Source organism: Mobula hypostoma, chromosome 6 (assembly GCF_963921235.1).
Source record: "Mobula hypostoma chromosome 6, sMobHyp1.1, whole genome shotgun sequence".
Lineage (NCBI taxonomy): Eukaryota > Metazoa > Chordata > Chondrichthyes > Myliobatiformes > Myliobatidae > Mobula > Mobula hypostoma.
This window is the reverse complement of record NC_086102.1, coordinates 93,192,090-93,212,705: the sequence shown is the minus strand read 5'-3', so window position 1 is coordinate 93,212,705 and position 20,616 is coordinate 93,192,090. Positions and strand designations below refer to the sequence as shown.

Genomic DNA, 20,616 nt, shown 5'->3' with positions numbered 1-20,616 from the left:
TGTTGCTCATTGTGATCTTTCTCTTTTGTTATCTGCTGCAAGCTTTGCAGGCTCCTACCCATAGTAACCCAAGGAATTAGAGGATGACAGTGGTCGTGACAAAGAATGGTCCTCTGTAGATATGATGTCAGGGGTTGCCCCAGAACACAGAGGTTCACCTGAGATTCTCATTCCACTTGCTCCATGCTCATGCAGTTAGATTCCTCCTTACCATGCTACATCTTTAGAATTCCAAGTGCTAAGTTACCAATGCGCCATGTCAATCCAGTCCCTTGACTTAAGGTAGAAAGCACATAAAATCCTCTGGAAATTCAGAACAGGGATCACATTTAGCTCAGCAGACTCTGGTAGGTTTAGAATGGGACTTGTGTGCAAGCCCATGTCAAGAGAGTTGGAATAATCAGATGACAACTTTCACACACAGCCTATGGATAAATACAAATAGCACTGCACAACTGACTTTATAACACATCTTCATCAAGCTTGTCTTCAACTACTTCTCCCAGTGACCAAAGAGATGCCTCACATTGCAATGTGGATTCTCCCCATTCCTGAGGCATGATCCTCGCTGCGTGACAACTCCAAGAGTAGTGAAGAAAGTATCACCAACCACGAAATGCACAGCTTTTGACTCTCTCAGATGGGAATGACCACAAATTCAGCTGCCTGCAGAAATCTGTCTTCATTAGATGTTTGTACAATGATCATAACAAGCAGCAACTCTAGAGCAAGCAGGTTTGACTGCAACTCTAACAAGTTTCCCACAGAATTGAAGCTAATTTGCAGAACTAGTGGAAACAGTTCCACTCACACCACCTACGCTCTAGAAGCAGTCACGCAGAAGGTAAGCTTCAGCAGGTAGATGATGCCCTTATTTGTGCATCATCAACTTGAATTGCAAAGTGACTGGCCCTACACTCAGCATCCACAGTACATAGGTTCTCTACTAACATGACCCCACCGTAAAATTGCATCCTTCTGTCGATAAAGTTCATGGCAAGGCATTGGTTAACATGAACCTCTCCTCACATTTGTGAAGCTAGCTATTTGTACAGGTGGACTTGAAATCCACCACAGCTTTCAATGCACATGCATAGATCTTGACTGACTGAGTAAATGGCTGCTTGAATATCCATGCCTCAAACCTAGCACACAACACATTGTCTACCTGTGCATCAGTGATCTCTTTCTTTCCATATGCTGCTAAGCCTTAAACATTTCATTACTATTATGGGCATTGCAAAGTACTGGAAAGATATCTTAATTGTTGTCCCCAACAAATTCTCCCTAATCCACTGGAACGATTAGCAGACCAGTGTCAGTATCATCTCCCAGGTCAACATCCCTAGTATTGAGGTCCTAGTTACATACAGTCACTATATTGAGGAAGCCTCAGTATCCATATGCCCAATACCAGACCTTTGAAACTTCTATTCTTCTGTCAAGGGGGCAGTCTATCATGCTGGCAGAGGAAGTGATATTCTCAAAGCCTCTGGAAAATGTGACATCCTCACTGGTTCCTGGCCAATAAGTGCTTAAAGTAGAGAAGAAGGGAACTTCATCTTCAAGGCACACAGAAGTCCAGTACAAATGGCAGAAGGACTGTGCATCACCATATAAACTATCCTATACCCAATCCATCAGGCACTTCCTGCCCCATCTGTGGAAGAGTCTGAAGTTCCTACATTGACCTTATCAGTTGCTTCAGAATCCACATACTGAAGGGGAAGCAAGTCATTCTCAAACCCAAGGACCTTCTCAAAAAGACAATATCCTATTTATAACTTTGTCTTGTAACTGACCATCTCTGTACTCAATCCAGCACATCCAATGACAACAGAAGAAAATGAATGAAGGAAAACAATTTTTAAAAAATCAATCAGGATTTTTTACTTGACTATTTTCAGTAATAAAACGGTAAATCAAAACCTTACTCTAACTTCAAATTGCTTGCAATGACACTAATTGAATCAGTGTCTGCTTTCTTAGAAAGTTAAGGAGATCTAGCATGACACCAAATACTCTAACAAACCTGTACAGATGCACTGTTAGAAGTATCCTGACTGGCTGCACCATGGCCTGGTAGGGCAATGTAAGAAGCTGCAGAGTGGTGTACACAACCCAGTCTACCATTGACTCCATCTACAGGAGGCACTGCCTCAAGAAAGGGGCATCTATGACCAAATATTCCCATCATCTGGGCCATGCCCTCTTCTCAATGCTAACTTCAGGCAGGAGATATGGAAGCCTGAAGTCCCACACCTGTAGGCTCAAGAACAGCTACTCCTACAACCATCAAGTTCTTGCACTGACTAGCACTCCCTTATCCCTACCTCAGCAATGGACTTGGTTCTGATTGTGTCTTCCTTTTGTAGTAATGTCTTATTTTTACTTAGTCTTTTTTATACTCTTCACTATCATGTAAAATTAATTAAATTAAAGGCATCCATTAGTCTTGCAAGACCATGGATCTGCACCTGGAAAGTCTTCACTCTCTAGGGCGCGGGCCTGGGTAAGGTTGTATGGAAGACCAGCAGTTGTCCATGCTGCAAGTCTTCCCTCTCCACGACACCGATGTTGTCCAAGGGAAGGGAAAGAGCCGATACAGCTTGGCACCAGTGTCGTCGCAGAGCACTGTGTGGTTAAGTGCCTTGCTCAAGGACACAACACGCTGCCTTGGCTGGGCTCGAACTCATGACCTTCAGATCGCTAGTCGAATGCCTTAACCACTTGGCCACATGCTCACACTTCACTATCATATAGAATTTATGTATCAACATAGAACATAGAAATCTACAGCACATTACAGGCCCTTTAGCCCACAATGTTGTGTCGACCATGTAACCTACTCTAGAGACTGTCTAGAATTTCCCTAGCACATAGCCCTCTATTTTTCTAAGCTCCATGTATCTATCTAAGAGGCTCTTAAAAGACTCTATTGTATCCGCCTCTACCACTGTCACCAGCAGTACATTCTACGCACCCACCACTCTCTGTGTGAAAAACTTACCCCTGACATCCCCTCTGTACCTGCTTCCAAACACCTTAAAACTATGCCCCCTCCTGTTAGCCATTTCAGCCCTGGGAGAAAGCCTCTGGCTATCCATACAATCAATGCCTCTCATCATCTCAAACATCTCTACCAATTCACCTCTCATCCCCCATTGTTCCAAGGAGAAAAGGCCAAGTTCACTCAACCTATTCTCATAAGGCACACTCTCTAATCCAGGCAACATCCTTGTAAATCTCCTCTGCACTCTTTCCACATCCTTCCTGTAGTGAGGTGACCAGAACTGAACACAGTTCTCTAAGTGGGGTCTGACCAAGGTCTTGCATAGCCGTAACATTATCTCACAGCTCTGGAACTCAATCCCCGCATCAAGATCTCTTTGATCCTCCACACTGCCAAGAGTCTTGCCATTAATACTATATTCTGTCTTCAAATTCGACCTACCAAAATACACCACTTCACACTTACCTGGGTTGAACTCCATCTGCCACTTCTCAGCCCATTTCTGCATCCTGTTAATGTCCCACTGTAACCTCTAATAGCCCTCCACAATATCCATAACACACCCAACCTTTGTGCCATCAGAAAACTTACTAACCCACCCTTCTACTTCTTCATCCAGGTCATTTATAGAAATCACAAAGAGGAGGGTCCCCAGAACAAATCCCTGAAGTCACCGATCTCCATGCGGAATACAAATCATCTACAACCACCCTTTGCCTGTTGTGGGCAAGGCAATTCTGGATCCACAAAGTAAGGTCTCCCTGGATCCCATGCCTCTTTACTTTCTGAATAAGCCTCACATGGACAACCTTATCAAATACCTTACTGAAATCCATATACACTACATCCACTGCTCTACCTTCATCAATGTGTTTTGTTACATCCTCAAAGAATTTAATCAGGCTCATAAGGCATGACCTACCCATGACAAAGCCATACTCACAACATGTTGGAGGAACTCAACAGGTCGGGCAGCATCCATGGAAATGATAAGTCAACATTTTGGGCCGGAACCCTTCATCAGGACTGAAGAGGGAAGGGGCAAAGGCCCTATAAAGAGTGTGGAGGGAGGGTGGGAAGGAGAAGGCTGGTAGGTGCCAGGTGAAAAACCAGTAAGGGGAAAGATAAAGGGGTTGGGGAGGGGAAGCAGGGAGGGGATAGACTTCCATTCCCCACCAAGAAGGCCTCAAAGCCCTCTGCTACTTTCTGGACAATAGACCTCACCAGTTCCCCACCACCACTACCCTCCTCCAGTTGGCGGAACTGGTATTCACACTTAACAACTTCTCTTTTGGCTCTTCTCACTTTCTTTAGACCAAGGATGTAGCTATGGGCACTTGCATGGACCTCTTCGTTGGTTATGTGGAACAGTCTATGCTCCAAACCTATACTGGTACTGCTCCCCAACTTTTCTTTCGCTACATTGACGACTACATTGGTGCTGCTTCCTGCACCCATGCTGAGCTCGTCAATTTCATTGACTTTACTTCAAACTTCCACCAAGCCCTCAAATTCACTTGGTTCATCTCGGACACTTCTCTCTCCTTTCTCGATCTCTTGGTCTCCATCTCTGGAGACAGACTGTCCACTGACATCTTCTACAAGCCCACTGACTCTCATAACTACCTCAATTAAACCTCTTCCCACCCTGCCACATGCAAAAATGCCATTCCCTATTCCCAGTTCTTCCGTCTCTGCTGCATCTGCTCCCAGGATGAGGCTTTCTGTTCCAGGACATCTCAAAGGTCCTCTTTCTTTAAGGATCATGGTTTCCTTTCTGCTGACATCAATGATGCCCTCACCCGCATCTCCTCCATTTCCCGCACTTCGGCCCTCACCCCATCCTCCCATCACCACAACAGGGACAGAGTTCCCCTTGTCCTCACCTACCACCCCACCAGCCTCCGGATCCAGCACATTATCCTCTGTAACTTCCGCCACCATCAACAGGACCCCACCACTAAGCACATCTTTTCCTCTCCACCCACTCCACTTTCTGCAGGAATTGGTCCCTCCGCGACTCCCTGATCCACACGTCCCTCCCCACAGATCTCCCACCCGGCACTCATCCCTGTAAGCCTAAGTGCTACACCTGTCCCTACACCTCTTCTCTTACCACCATTCAGGGCCCCAAACAATCCTTCCAGGTGAGGCAACACTTCACTTGTGAGTCTGTTGGGATCATCTATTGCATCCGGTGCTCCTGGTGCGGCCTCCTCTGCATCGGTGAACCTTGACGCAGATTGGGGGACGTCTTCGTCGAGCACCTCCGCTCCATCCGCCACAACAGACAGGATCTCCCAGTAGCCACCCACTTCAACTCTGTGTCCTACTCCCATTCAGATATGTCCATACATGGCCTCCTCTACTGCCATGATGGGGCTAAACTCAGGTTGGAGCAGCAACACCTCATATACCGTCTAGGTAGTCTCCAGCCCCTTGGTATGAACATAGAATTCTCCAACTTCTGGTAATTCCCTTCCCCCTCCCTTCCTCTATCCCTATGTCACTCTGCCCCCTCTTCCAGCTGCCTATCACCTCCCTCATGGTTCCACCTCCTTCTACCACCCATTGTGTTTTCCCCTATTCCTTCTTCACCTTTCCTGCCTATCCCCTCCCTGCCTCCACTTTATGTTTCCCCTTACTGTTTTTTCACCTGGAACCTACTAGCCTTCTCCTTTCCACCCTCCCCCCACCTTCTTTATAGGGCCTCCGGCCCTTCCCTCTTCAGTCCTGACGGAGGGTTCTGGCCTGAAACATTGACTGATCATTTCCACGGATGCTGCCCGACCTGCTGAGTTCCTCCAGCATGTTTGTGAGTGTTGCTTTGGCCCCAGCATTTGCAGAGTATTTTGTGTTTACATGACAAAGCCATGCTGACTATCCCTAATCAGATCATGTCTCTCCAAATGCTCATAAATCCTGCATCTCAGGATCTTCTCCAACAACTTGCCCACCACTGAGGTAAGACTCACTGGTCTATAATTTCCTGGGTTATCTCTACTCCCTTTCTTGAATAAGGGAACAACATCTGCAACCCTCCAATCCTCTGGTACTTCTTCTATCCCTATTGATGATGCAAAAATCATTGCCAAAGGCTCAGCAATCTTCTCCCTCGCTTCCACTGTAGCCTGGGGTGTATCTCGTCCATCTCGTCTTTCAAAAGCTTCAGCAGATCCTCTTTCTTAATGTCCATATGCTCAAGCATTTCAGTCCACTGTAAATCATCCCTACAATTGCCAAGGTCCTTTTTCTTGGTGAATACTGAAGCAAAGTATTCATTAAGTACCACCGTTACCTCCTCTGACTCCATACACACGTTTCCACATAGCTCATCCTCTTGCTCTTCACATTCTTGTAGAATGCCTTGTGGGGTTTTCCTTAATCCTGCTTGCCAAGACCTTCTCATAGCCCCTTCTAGCTCTCCTAATTTCATTCTTAACTCCCTCCTGGCAACCTTGTAATTTTCTGGAGCTTTATCAGTACCTAGTTTCTTGAACCTTTTGTAAGCTTTTCTTTTCTTCTTAACTAGATTTTCCACATCCTTTGTACACCATGGTTCTTTTACCCTACCATCCTTTCCCCACCTCAATTGAACATACCCATGTCGAATGCCATACAAATATTCCTTTGACATTTGCCTCATTTCTGCTGTGCATTTCCCTGAGAACATCTGCTCCCAAGTTCTTGCCTAATTGCAACATCTATTTCCCCACCCTAATTAAATATATTCCCAAATTATCTGATCCTATCCTTCTCCAGCACTATGGTAAACGAGATAGACTTGTGATCACTATCTTCAAAATGCTCTCACCTGACCAGATTCATTTCCCAATACCAGATCAAGTACAGCCTCTCCTTAGTTGGCTTATCTACATATTGCATCAGGAAACCTTCCTGAACACACCTAACAAACTCCACCCCATCTAAACCCCATGTTCTAAGGAGATGCCAGTCAGTATTAGGAAGTTAAAATCCCCCATCGCAACAACCCTATTATTATTGCACCATTCCAGAATCTGCCTCCCTATCTACTCCTTGATGTCCCTGTTACTATTGGAGGGTCTATAAAACACACCCAGTAGAGTTATTGTTCCGTTACTGTTTCTGACTTCCACCCACACTGACTTAATAGATAATACCTCCATGACTTCCTCCTTTTCTGCAGCTGCAACACTACCCCTGATTAGCAATGCCATGCTCCCACCTCTTTTGCCTCTCTCCCTATCCCTTGTGGCACACTCAGCAGCTATTCCTGACCCTGAAGCATTCAGGTCTCTGTAATGGCCACAACATCATAGATCCACGTATTGATCCACGCTCTAAGTTCAACCACCTTGTCTATGATACGCCTTGCACTAAAACAGACACATCTCAAACCATCAGGCTGAGTGCATCTTTGCTCTGCCTATCCTTCCTCACAAACTCCCTTCAAACTGTCTCTACTTGTGTGCCAACCGCTCCATCCTCTGCGTCACTTCGGTTCCCACCCTCATGCAAATCTAGTTTAAGCCCTCCCTAATAGCATTAGCAAACCTCCCCACCAGGATATTGGCCCCCTTCTGATTCAAGTACAATCCGTTCTTTTTATACAGGTCATACCTGCCCCAGAAGAGGTCCCAATGATCCAGAAATCATTGATCCACCACCTCACTCTATTTCTATACTCACTGTCACGTGGCACAGGCAGCAATCTCAAGATTACTACCCTTTAAGTCCTGCTTCTCAGCTTCCTTCCTAACTTCCTATATTCTTTTATCAGGACCTCCTCCTTTTCCCTTCCTATGTCTTTGGTACCGATATGCACCATGACTTCTGGCTGCTCACCCTCCCTTTTCCGGATATTGTGGATGCATTCAGAAACATCTCAGACCCTGGCACCTGGGAGGCAAACTACCATCCGTGTTTCTTTTTCGCACCCACAGAGTCACCTATCTGTACCCTTAACTATAGAGTCTCCTTTAACTGCCATCCTCTTCAGTTTCCTGCTCTTCTAAGCCACAGGGCCAGACTCAATGCCAGAGGAACAGTCACTGTTGCTTTTCCCAGGAATGTTGTTCCCCCATCCCCCAACAGTACTCCAAATGGAGTATTTATTGTTCAGGGGGACGGCCACAGGGTTGCTCTCCACTGTCTGATGTCCTCCCTTCCCTCTTCTGACAGCCATCCATTTAACTGTCTCCTGTGGCCCTGGTGTGACTACTTCCCTGTAGCTCCAGTTTACCACCTCTTCACTTTCCCTAACAAGCCGAAGGTCATTGATCTGCAGCTCCAGTTCTCTAACTCAGTCTCCAAGAAGCTGCAGCTCGATGTACCTGGCACAGATGTGGCCATCAGGAAGGCTTGAAGTCTCCTGGATATCCTGCATCTGATGCCTAGGCCCATCCACACCGAAGTCCCGATGAGCCAAAGCCCTACTACTCTGACTCACACTACTTCGATGACTGCTCCACTAGACAGTGTCTCCTTTTTATCTGGGAACCTTCTCAGCGACCTTGCGTGATGAAGAGCTACTATGTCTGCACACTTCTCCCAATCCAATCTCCCACTGAAAGAAATCCTCGCTTTTAAAATCCTCTCAGTGGCCTTGCACGATGAGGAGCTACTGCGTCTGTGCACTTCTCCCAATCCAATCTCCCACTGAAAGAAATCCTCACTTTTTAAATCTTCTCAACGGCCTTGCGTGATGACAAGCTACTGCGTCTGTGACTTCTCCCAATCAAATTTATATTCCATGAATTGACATGTAATACTGCTGCAAGTACCTCATCGTGCTTGTGTACATGATGATAAACCTAACATGATTTGCCTTAAAAGGCAAAATAATGTTGAAATGTAACATATTCGTCAATATTTTCACAACTACCTGTTTCAAATACAGCATGACTATTAACTTTGACCCTCGGCATGCCTTTGTGCCCGTTTTCCTAGACCCACTGATGAGCTTGCACTGATGGTTTCTGACAATATTTCCACCTTTTTGCCATATACAGCTATTACCTGCTATTTCAGCTTCCATCTTTGCTTTGTCTTGGAGAAGTTGTACGTGTTTCTGTCGTGCTTGCTTATACAGCTCTCGTTGCTCTGTCCTCTCCACGTGAAGTTCTTTGATCCGATTTTGCAGCAATGTTAAAGCCACACTGGTGAAGACCAGGCCAGAGACTAAATCATTTGGCATGTCTCCATTCACAACATACTCTATCTGCCATTGTAAGAGAAAGGATACTGTTTTTTCTCATCAATTACATAGGTTTTGATTATTCTTACCTTATTTAATTATCAACAATAAAGATGTTATGCAAGAGTAAGCAGTTGTGTTTAAGTAGTGTGATACAACGTTAGCACTCGGATGAAAGTGAATCCTGTATTTGCCTCTGTCATTTTCTTTACATGTACAAGCTGAGTGAATAAATATTAGTGTGTGCTCTCTGTGCATATCAAAATTATGCAGCCAATATCTAAATGTAAATATGAGATTTCACCGTCTAGATCATTCTTCATATTAAATCTCAGATGCATTGAGTTTGAAATTCCATTATAAATTGATTTAAATTCATTCTCTTACCTGATGCAGTTTCAGAGGGACAACCACGTATAGCTCATTCAATTTCTGTTGTTTTTCTCTTTGCAAAACCTCTAGATCACGTTTTGCAGATTTTACCGTCCCATCTATAGCCTTTACCTGCATAATTATGGTACAATTACATTGTTGAACAAAGCTCTAGGCTCTAGGCTCCAAGTGTCCATTGGATTAATGGCAGTAACAGTCAATGTGCTCTGACTGGAACATGACTAACATCTGCCAACTCTGAAAATTTCAAATAGAATTGAAATCTCAAGTTTTGCTTTAGTTTTTCATGAACACAGACATTTCTAGACTTAGCCCATTCTCAACTTTGCCTAAGTTTCCATCATTAAACATTTACAGGAGTTGACTGAAACAGAGTAGTAACTGATAGTTTGGTTCAAAGAGTGAATTCATAGAAATGTCTTCAGTGTAAGGTGAGTATAAAGGTGCAGAGTCAGGTATACAGCAATGGAAACAGGCCTTTGGCACAATGAGTCTCCGCTTCCATCAACCCATAATAGGTCATGCTGGGTGTATGAATACCTGATTTCTGGATGCCTGTAAGTACATATGAGTAAGCTCGCATAGTACTATTAAATTCAAAAGTCTGATATACTGTATGTACATCTATTTATTCTTATGAGCAGCAGACCAGAACTAGCTTCCTTTTTCTCTCCATTTTTAGTAACTGTTCTTTCTTATCAGTCTTAGGTACTTTTGATGCCATTCATTACAATACTGGGGAAATATTTTTACCATACCATGATATTTGTATACAGTGTATTCCGATTAATTTGGCTATCAGTTAATTGAAGCACTTATTTGGAACAAACCTGAAAGAACAAAAACTAATCAAGAAAGTAGCCAGAATTCTGTTTGTTTATTTGGGAGACTATGCTGATTAATTAAGGACAGGAGACTCATAGCAAAGTTTCTAACTAACATCAGTTGCATGCACTTCTGTATGGCATTTCACTGTGCTTAGAGAAAACTTTTTAAATAGCATAAGTTCCATGTGCTGTGTTCAAAAAGCAGGGCTTTTTGTCACTGATAGTTGGTGAGAAAGAAGAACTATGGCAACTTAGGTCTGTTATAGTCACTCCAGTTTCAAGCATTTAGGTTTGGAGACACCAGAGATGACCAGGTGTGAAAATGAAATGATTTAATTGCTTCAATTAGTTAGGAACTAAGAAGAATTTGAAGGTATCGACAATCATCTTGAATGTTACAATGACAATGAAGATGACAATTGTCAAAAGGATTGTATGACGGTAGTCCATTATCACTGTACACTGGATGAATTCCTCCGCCGGTAACTATTAGGATCTAATACACAGTTTTATAGTGCTGTAGTAGTATTGATAGTGTCTTAAATACATAATTTATTACTCAATTTAATGGTGGTTTGTCTTCATCTAGTTGGGCAAATGCTTAATTGAGCCAAATTGTATTCATCCTGATATGTTCCAATTAACCAGAATCTACTGTATTTTCTTACTTATGTTCAAAATCAGTCTAAGACTTCTGTAAAAGTGGAACACATTAGTTCTCAGGGTCATCCTATATACACAAATCCTATTCTATTTTCCTTACATTTCCATGAGCTACTTCCAGATTCTACTACTCGCCTGCACCTCAGGGGAACTTTACAGCTGCCATTTAGCCTACCAACCTGCTTATCTTTGATGCACTGGAGATCAGGATTATTCCTGGGTCATTGAAACACAAAGGCAGTAGCTCTACCAGTTGCATCACAGGGCAGTGAAATGATATGAATAGCAATGCCACAGGGAGGGCTGGAGAAGGCATTCATGATCTGAAAAAAATGTCGTTTGGAGGAGGGACTGGCTACTTACCTTTTACTAATTATTTTGCTTGGTGAAAGTGGAAACAAGGAAACTGAAGAGGAAATTCGTGCTAGAACTTCAATAGAATCAGGGGCAGAAGCAAATGTAGTCACTATTACTAAGGAGAATGTGATTGGGAAATTTGAAAGCTCTAAAGGTGGATAAGTCACCTGAAATGGATGGACTATATCCTATGGTTCTGAATGAGGTAGCTGAGGAGATTGCAGAGACACTAAAGTGATCTTTCAAGAATCACTAGAGTAAGGAATGGTCCCAGAAGACAGGAAAATCGTAAATGTCACTCCACTCTTTAAGAAGGGAGGGCAGCAAAAGTCAGGAAATAATGTGGTGTTTAGCCTGACTACAGTGGTTGGTAAGATTTGAGGGTCTGTTAGAGGTTTTGGAATACTTGGAACCACATGATAAAAAGGCAGAAGTCAGCATGGTTTCCTTTAGGAGAGATCATGTCTAACAAAAATTGTATTATTTGAGGAAGTAACAAGCAGGATAGACAAAAGAATGTCAGTGGATGTTGGTTACTTGGTTTTTCGGAAGGCCTTTGAGAAAGTGTTGCACCTGATGCTGTTAAACAAGATAAGCGTCCATGGTATTACAGGAAATGTACTAGCATGAATAGAAGATTGACTGAATGGCAGAAAGCAAAGGGTAGGAATAAAGGAAGTTTATCTGGCCATTGGCTGTGACTAGTGACTGCTTGGTCCACTACTTTCCACATCATATATTAATTATCTGGATGACAGAATTAATGGTTTATGGCCCAATTTACAAATTATACAAAGCTAGGAAGAGAGACAGGCAGTGCAGATGAAATAGGGAGTATGCATAAGAACTTGGATAGGCTGATAGAATGAGTAAAGAAATGGCCCATGGAATACCGAATGGGGAAGTGTTTTGGCACATTCTTTGGCAATAGGAATGAAGTCATAGACAATTTTCTAAATGGGAGAGAATTCAAAAATTCAGGAAGGAAAATGCAATGTTAGCATTCATTTGTTGATAACTAGAATATAAAAACAAGGCTGTAATGCCAAGGCTTTATAAGACATTGGTCAGATCATATTTGGAGTACTAGACCCCATATTTAAGGAAGGATATGCAGGCATTGGAAGGCTGATTTAAAAGAATGATCTGTTAGATGAAAGGATTAATTTATGAGGAGCATTTAATAGATCCAGACCTGTACTCTCTGGAATTTAGAAGGGTAAGAGGAGAAATCTTTTACCAATACACAATATTGAAAGGCCTGGATAGAGTGGAGGTGGAGAGGATGTTTTCAGTGTGGGAGAACAAGTCCAGAACAAGAAGGCACAGCCTCTGTATAAAAGGATATTCCTTTACAGTAGAGATAAGGAGGAATTTCTTTAGCCAGATGATGGTGAATTTGTTGCCAGAGATGGCTGTGGATGCCAAGTCATTAAAAAGGAGGTTCATAGGTTTTCCATTCGTAAGGTGGACAGGAGAATGGGCTTGAAAGGAAAAAAAAAATAATTTGCATTGGTCAGATAGCAGAACAGACTCAATGAGATGAATAGCCTAATTCTGCTCCTACATCTTCTGGTCAATGGAGATGGAAGCATCAATTGTTTTTGGTGGACTATTCACTGACCTCTGACAGCTGCAGCTCAGACTGCTGATGGAAGATAGAAATGTAGAGGCTTTGAGCACATTTCATTTCTCCTTAATATGAAAATTATGCCACTGTACTAATTAGTAACACATGATACAGTTTCACCCCAGTGATATTTTATCCAAAATGGGGCATATGCAAACTTTAACTCAATCAGTAAATACCCTTGTGGTCAAATTCTTGCACAAGTTTACCAATATGTTCACAGCACCATGAGGCTGCACTCTTTACCATCAGGATGATGCTTCTGGATAACCAAAAAGTTCCCCAAATACAAAGTTGTGTGTGTGTTAAGTAAATTATACATGGATTCCCACTGCAAATGAAGGAAGAGTAAGAGACAGAACGTTTTACTGGAGGGAATGAGACAAGGTGGAAGGATAAGTGAGGAATGGGAAAGCCTGAATTTTCATTTTGGCTGATTCCTGTTCTACTTTGACCTACAAAGTAAAATGAAAATTCACACATCAATCCTCCCCTGATTTCCCTCAAGTAGAGAAGCCAAAGACTCAGTGGTCAAAATGCTTTCCATTTCCAATCAACATTGTCAGAGCCAACTAAGTTTGAATAAAATAGGTTTATGGGTTTCTTGATCAATAGTCATAGTCATACTTCATTGATCCCGGGGGAAATTGTTTTTTGTTACAGCTGCACCATAAATAATAAATAGTAATAGAACCATAAATAGAAACATAGAAACATAGAAAATAGGTGCAGGAGTAGGCCATTCGGCCCTTCGAGCCTGCACCGCCATTCAGAACGATCATGGCTGATATCCAACTCAGAACCCTGTACCAGCCTTCCCCCTATACCCCCTGATCCCTTTAGCCACAAGGGCCATATCTAACTCCCTCTTAAATATAGCCAATGAACTGGCCTCAACTGTTTCCTGTGGCAGAGAATTCCACAGATTCACCACTCTCTGTGTGAAGAAGTTTTTCCTCATCTCGGTCCTAAAAGGCTTCCCCTTTATCCTCAATCTGTGACCCCTCATTCTGGACTTCCCCAACATCGGGAACAATCTTCCTGCATCTAGCCTGTCCAATCCCTTTAGGATTTTATATGTTTCAATAAGATCCCCCCTCAATCTTCTAAATTCCAACGAGTATAACCTAGTCGATCCAGTCTTTCATCATATGAAAGTCCTGCCATCCCAGGAATCAATCTGGTGAACCTTCTTTGTACTCCCTCTATGGCAAGGATGTCCTTCCTCAGATTAGGGGACCAAAACTGCACACAATACTCCAGGTGTGGTCTCACCAAGGCCTTGTACAACTGCAGTAGTACCTCCCTGTTCCTGTACTCGAATCCTCTTGCTATGAATGCCAGCATACCATTCGCCTTTTTCACCGTCTGCTGTACCTGCAGGCCCACTTTCAATGACTGGTGTATAATGACACCCAGGTCTCGTTGCACCTCCCCTTTTTCTAATTGACCACCATTCAGATAATAATGTTTTCCTGTTTTTGCCACCAAAGTGGATAACCTTACACTTACCCACATTAAATTGCATCTGCCATGAATTTGCCCACTCACCTAACCTATCCAAGTCACCCTGCATCCTCTTAGCGTCCTCCTCACAGCTAACACTGCCGCCCAGCTTTGTGTCATCCGCAAACTTGGAGATGCTGCATTTAATTCCCTCATCTAAGGTATTAATATATATTGTAAACAACTGGGGTCCCAGCACTGAGCCTTGTGGTACCCCACTAGTCACTGCCTGCCATTCTGAAAAGGTCCCGTTTATTCCCACTCTTTGCTTCCTGTCTGCCAACCAATTCTCTATCCACATCAATACCTTACCCCCAATACCGTGTGCTTTAAGTTTGCACACTAATCTCTGTGTGGGACCTTGTCAAAAGCCTTTTGAAAATCCAAATATACCACATCCACTGGTTCTCCCCTATCTACTCTACTAGTTACATCCTCAAAAAATTCTAAGAGATTCGTCAGACATGATTTTCCTTTCACAAATCCATGCTGACTTTGTCCGATGATTTCACCGCTTTCCAAATGTGCTGTTATCACATCTTTGATAACTGACTCTAGCATTTTCCCCACCACCGATGTTAGGCTAACTGGTCTATCATACCCCGGTTTCTTTCTCCCTCCTTTTTTAAAAAGTGGGGTTACATTAGCCACCCTCCAATCCTCAGGAACTAGTCCAGAATCTAAAGAGTTTTGAAAAATTATCACTAATGCATCCACTATTTCTTGGGCTACTTCCTTAAGCACTCTGGGATGCAGACCATCTGGCCCTGGGGATTTATCTGCCTTTAATCCCTTCAATTTACCTAACACCACTTCCCTACTAACATGTATTTCCCTCAGTTCCTCCATCTCACTGGACCCTCTGTCCCCTACTATTTCTGAAAGATTATTTATGTCCTCCTTAGTGAAGACAGAACTAAAGTAGTTATTCAATTGGTCTGCCATGTCCTTGTTCCCCATAATCAATCCACCTGTTTCTGTCTGTAGGGGACCTACATTTGTCTTAACCAATCTTTTTCTTTTCACATATCTATAAAAGCTTTTACAGTCAGTTTTTATGTTCCCTGCCAGTTTTCTCTCATAATCTTTCTTCCCCTTCCTAATTAAGCCCTTTGTCCTCCTCTGCTGGACTCTGAATTTCTCCCAGTCCTCAGGTGAGCCACTTTCTCTGGCTAATTTGTATGTTTCTTCTTTGGAATTGATACTATCCCTAATTTCCCTTGTCAGCCATGGGTGCACTACCTTCCTTGATTTATTCTTTTGCCAAGCTGGGATGAACAATTGTTGTAGTTCATCCATGCGATCTTTAAATGCTTGCCATTGCATATCCACCGTCAACCCTTTAAATGTCATTTGCCAGTCTTTGGCTAATTCACGTCTCATACCTTCAAAGTTACCCTTCTTTAAGTTCAGAACCCTTGTTTCTGAATTAACTATGTCACTCTCCATCTTAATAAAGAATTCCACCATATTATGGTCACTCTTACCCAAGGGGCCTCTCACGACAAGATTGCTAATTAACCCTTCCTCATTGCTCAATACCCAGTCTAGAATAGCGTGCTCTTTAGTTGGTTCCTCGAAATGTTGGCTCAAAAAACCATCCCGTATACATTCCAAGAAATCCTCTTCCTCAGCACCCTTACCAGTTTGGTTCACCCAATCGATATGTAGATTGAAGTCACCCATTATAACTGCTGTTCCTTTATTGCATACATTTCTAATTTCCTGTTTAATACCATCCCCAACCTCACTACTATTGTTAGGTGGACTGTACACAACTCCCACCAGCGTTTTCTGCCCCTTAGTGTTATGCAGCTCTACCTATATCGATTCCACATCCTCCCGGCTAATGTCCTTCCTTTCTATTGCGTTAATCTCCTCCTAACCAGCAGTGCTACCCCACCTCCTTTTCTTTCATGTCTATCCCTCCTGAATATTGAATATCCCTGAATGTTGAGCTCCCATCCTTGGTCACCGTGGAGCCATGTCTCTGTGATCCCAACTATATCATATTCATTAATAACAATCTGCACTTTTAATTCATCCACCTTGTTAGGAATGCTCCTTGCATTGACACACAAAGCCTTCAGGCTCGCTTTTACAACACTCTTAGCCCTTATACAAATATGTTGAAAAGTGGCCCTTTTTGATTTTTGCCCTGGATTTGTCGGCCTGCCACTTTTACTTTTCACCTTACTACTTTTTGCTTCTACCCTCATTTTACACCCTTCTGTCTCTCTGCAGTGGTTCCCATCCCCCTGTTGTGAACTAACCTCCTCTCTCCTAGTCTCCTTAATTTGATTCCCACCCCCCAACCATTCTAGTTTAAAGTCAACTCAGTAGCCCTCGCAAATCTCCCTGCCAGGATATTGGTCCCCCTAGGATTCAAGTGTAACCCGTCCTTTTTGTACAGGTCATACCTGCGCCAAAAGAGGTCCCAATGATCCAAAAACTTGAATCCCTGCCACCTGCTCCAATCCCTCAGCCACGCATTTATCCTCCACCTCATTCCATTCCTACTCTCACTGTCGCGTGGCACAGGCAGTAATCCCGAGATTTCTACCTTTGCAGTCCTTTTTCTCAACTCCCTTCCTAACTTCCTATATTCTCCTTTCAGGACCTCTTCCCTTTTCCTACCTATGTCATTGGTACCTATATGTACCACGAGCTCTGGCTCCTCACCCTCCCACTTCAGGATATCTTGGACGCGATCAGAAATATCCTGGACCCTGGCACCAGGGAGGCAAACTACCATCCAGGTCTCTGGACTGCGTCCACAGAATCGCCTATCTGACCCCCTTACTATCGAGTCCCCTATTACAACTGCCCTCCTCTTCCTTGCCCTACCCTTCTGAGCTACAGGGCCGGACTCTGTGCCGGAGGCACGGCCGCTGTCGCTTCCCCCGGGTAAGCTGTCCCCCCCAACAGTACTCAAACAGGAGTACCTGTTGTTAAGGGGCACAGCCACCGGGGTACTCTCTATTACCTGACTCTTCCCCTTCCCCCTCCTAACCATGACCAACTTGTCTGCCTCCCGTGGCCCCAAAGTGACCACCTGCCTGTAACTCCTCTCTGTCAACACCTCACTCTCCCTGACCAGACGAAGGTCATCGAGCTGCAGCTCCAGTTCCCTAACACGGTCCCTTAGGAGCTGCATCTCGGCGCACCTGGCGCAGATGTGGACGTCCGGGAGGCTTGGAGATTCCAGGACCTCCCATGTCCGGCACACTCATACTGCCCCTCTCCTCAAATAACAACAAAAAATGAATACCAAACCTTCCTCACCTCGCCCGTTTCCACCTAAGCCCGTTGAGACGAAGCCCTTAAGCCTTCACTCTGTTATTTAAATAGTTAAATAGTAATATGTAAATTATGCCAGTAAATTATGAAATAAGTCCAGGACCAGCCTATTGGCTCAGGGTGTCTGACCCTCCAAGGGAGGAGTTGTAAAGTTTGATGGCCACAGGCAGGAATGACTTCCTATGACGCTCTGTGCTGCATCTCGGTGAAATGAGTCTCTGGCTGAATGTACTCCTGTGCCTACCCAGTACATTATGTAGTGGATGGGAGACATTGTCCAAGATGGCATGCAACTTAGACAGCATCCTCTTTTCAGACACCACCGTCAGAGTCCAGTTCCATCCCCACAACATCACTGGCCTTACGAATGAGTTTGTTGATTCTGTTGGTGTCTGCTACCCTCAGCCTGCTGCCCCAGCACACAACAGCTCAACAAATCAAAAGCCAGATATGGGGTTATCCAATCCAACATGTCATGGAATCCAATCAGTCATGCAGATCCTTAGCTACTCTACCAATGACCAAAAGATGTTTTGTGTTTCTCACATAAAATTGCTGGACTAGTTGGTCCCTTCTGAACTTGTGGGTTACAACTGGACCTTACTCAATGTTACTGCACTTCCTTTTGACTGAACTAAAGCCTTGCATTCTTGTTAGTCAGTTTAATCCTGTTCAGAATATGAATATGAATATTTATACAGATAGAAAATGCAAAGAAACAAACCTTTTTAGCAATCAAATCATATTCCTTCTTTATTGATTCCTGTGTTTTTTTCTCTTCGGCTATGGCCTCTTCGATATCCAGGCGTTTTTCTCGAAGTTGTAGGGTGTTTTCAAATAGTGCTGGGTCACAAGCTATATCAAGAAAACAGGTGAGAGAAATGATACCATAGCAAACAAGATATCAGGAAACTAGTTTACAGAACGAGCAGATTATGCTGACTCTTTGGCAAGACAATTTAAAGCTTTCCTGCTTCTTTATAGCCTGTATTTGACCCACTTCTCTATAACCTTGAAACAATCTAAAATTAATTCAATTGGCCATTCTTTCCTTATAGCCAAAGATCAATACCAAGCTTCTTCCATTGTTCAGCAATCTAAAATTTGAAGTTCAAGTTCCAGATTATTGTCATTCAATCATACACACGTATACCACTAAATGAAACAACATTCCTTCAGACCAAGGTCCACAACACAATATGTACATATGTTACTATTGATGGTGAGAACATGGATGTGGCGAGGACTTACAAGTACTGGGGGTGCACCTGGATGACAGACTTGAGTGGAGCACCAACACAGAGGTTGCGTACAAGAAGGCCCAGAGTCGCCTCTACTTCCTGAGGAGACTGAGGTACTTTGGAATATGCAGGCCCCTTCTTCACATATTCTACCAGTCTGTTATTGCTCGTACAATCTTCTATACGGTAGTGTGCTGGGACAATGGCATCAACACAGGTGATGCCAAGAGGCTCAGTAAACTGATTAGAAAGGCTGGCTCTGTTATAGGAATCAAACTGGACACACTGAATGCTGTGGTAGAACAAAGGACCCTACGGAAAATCCTGGCAATTCTGGACAATGTTTCTCACCCTCTGCATGCCACCTTGGCTGAACAGAGGAGCACTTTTAGTCATAGACTAAACTAAGACAACTGCAATGCTCCAAAGAGGACTATATGAGGCCATTCTTATCCTCAGCCATGAGGCTCTATAATGAGTCAATCTATAGCTGGAGAAATGATGACCCTCTCCCATTAGACTGCTTGTGGTAACTTATTTTTTATTCTTTCTACTTTTCTAATATTTATATCTGTGCACTTATAATGCTACTGTGACACTGTAGTTCCCTTTGGGATCAATAAAATACCTAAATATCTATCGATAACTCACACACAACACACAAGTAATATTACCACAAATAAATTAACAAATAATAAGGTGTATTTACATCTCAAATTAAAAGGCAAACAATATAACACTTCTGACACTTCACACATGATGGTAGGGAGTTCTGTTGTCTCACAGCCATTTCTCATCCTAATAGCCCTTGTCCTAATGCTATGGTACCTCCTGACTGATGGTAGAGGGGGGTCAAACAGATTTTTCTGAGGGAACATTGACAATGCGAAGGGCCCTGTGTACACAGTGCTTATGACAAATACCTCTGATGAGTGGAAGTGAGACCCCTATGACCCTCTCAGCAGTCCTCGCAATTGTTTATGGGGACTGGCAATCAGATGCCTTGCAATTCCTGTACCAGACGGTAATGCAGCTGGTCAGGACAGTCTCAATGGTGCTCCTGTAAAAATTGGTTGGACTGAGGAGGGAGCCTAAATCATCTCAATCTCCTCAGGAATTGTTGATGTACTGCCCTTTCTTGACCAAAGTGGTGGTGTTGAGGGACCAGGTGAGATTGTCCGTTATGTACATTCCCAGAAACTTAAATGCTCTCTAACTCTCTCCATGAAGGAACCATTTACGTGCAGTGAGGAATGATCAGCTTGCTCCTTCCTAAAATCCACAATCCTCTCTTTGGTCTTGTCTTGTCCTCATTGAGACTCAAGTTGTGCTCACACCGTTCTACCAGCTTCTCTGCCTCCTCTCTGTATGCCGTCTCGCTGTTGACGTTGGTGAGGCCAACCACTGTTGTGTCACCAGCAATGACACAGCAATGAATCGGTCTGAACTGGAGTCATGTGCCAACAGCATGAACAGCAATGAGCTGAGCTCGCAACCCTTGGGGGAAG

General features: G+C 43.5%; 1 protein-coding gene across 1 annotated transcript in view; it reads right to left on the bottom strand.

Annotated features, from left to right (window-relative positions):
• The window catches only part of LOC134348205 (cilia- and flagella-associated protein 44), a 235,486-nt gene that overhangs the window by 31,364 nt on the left and 183,506 nt on the right, over positions 1-20,616 (bottom strand). The window contains exons 29-31 of the mRNA XM_063051223.1: positions 18,592-18,722; positions 9,579-9,695; positions 9,014-9,215 (exon numbers count right to left, since the gene is read on the bottom strand). Coding sequence (XP_062907293.1) covers positions 9,014-9,215; positions 9,579-9,695; positions 18,592-18,722 — 450 coding nt within the window. The remainder of the gene's footprint in view (positions 1-9,013; positions 9,216-9,578; positions 9,696-18,591; positions 18,723-20,616) is intronic.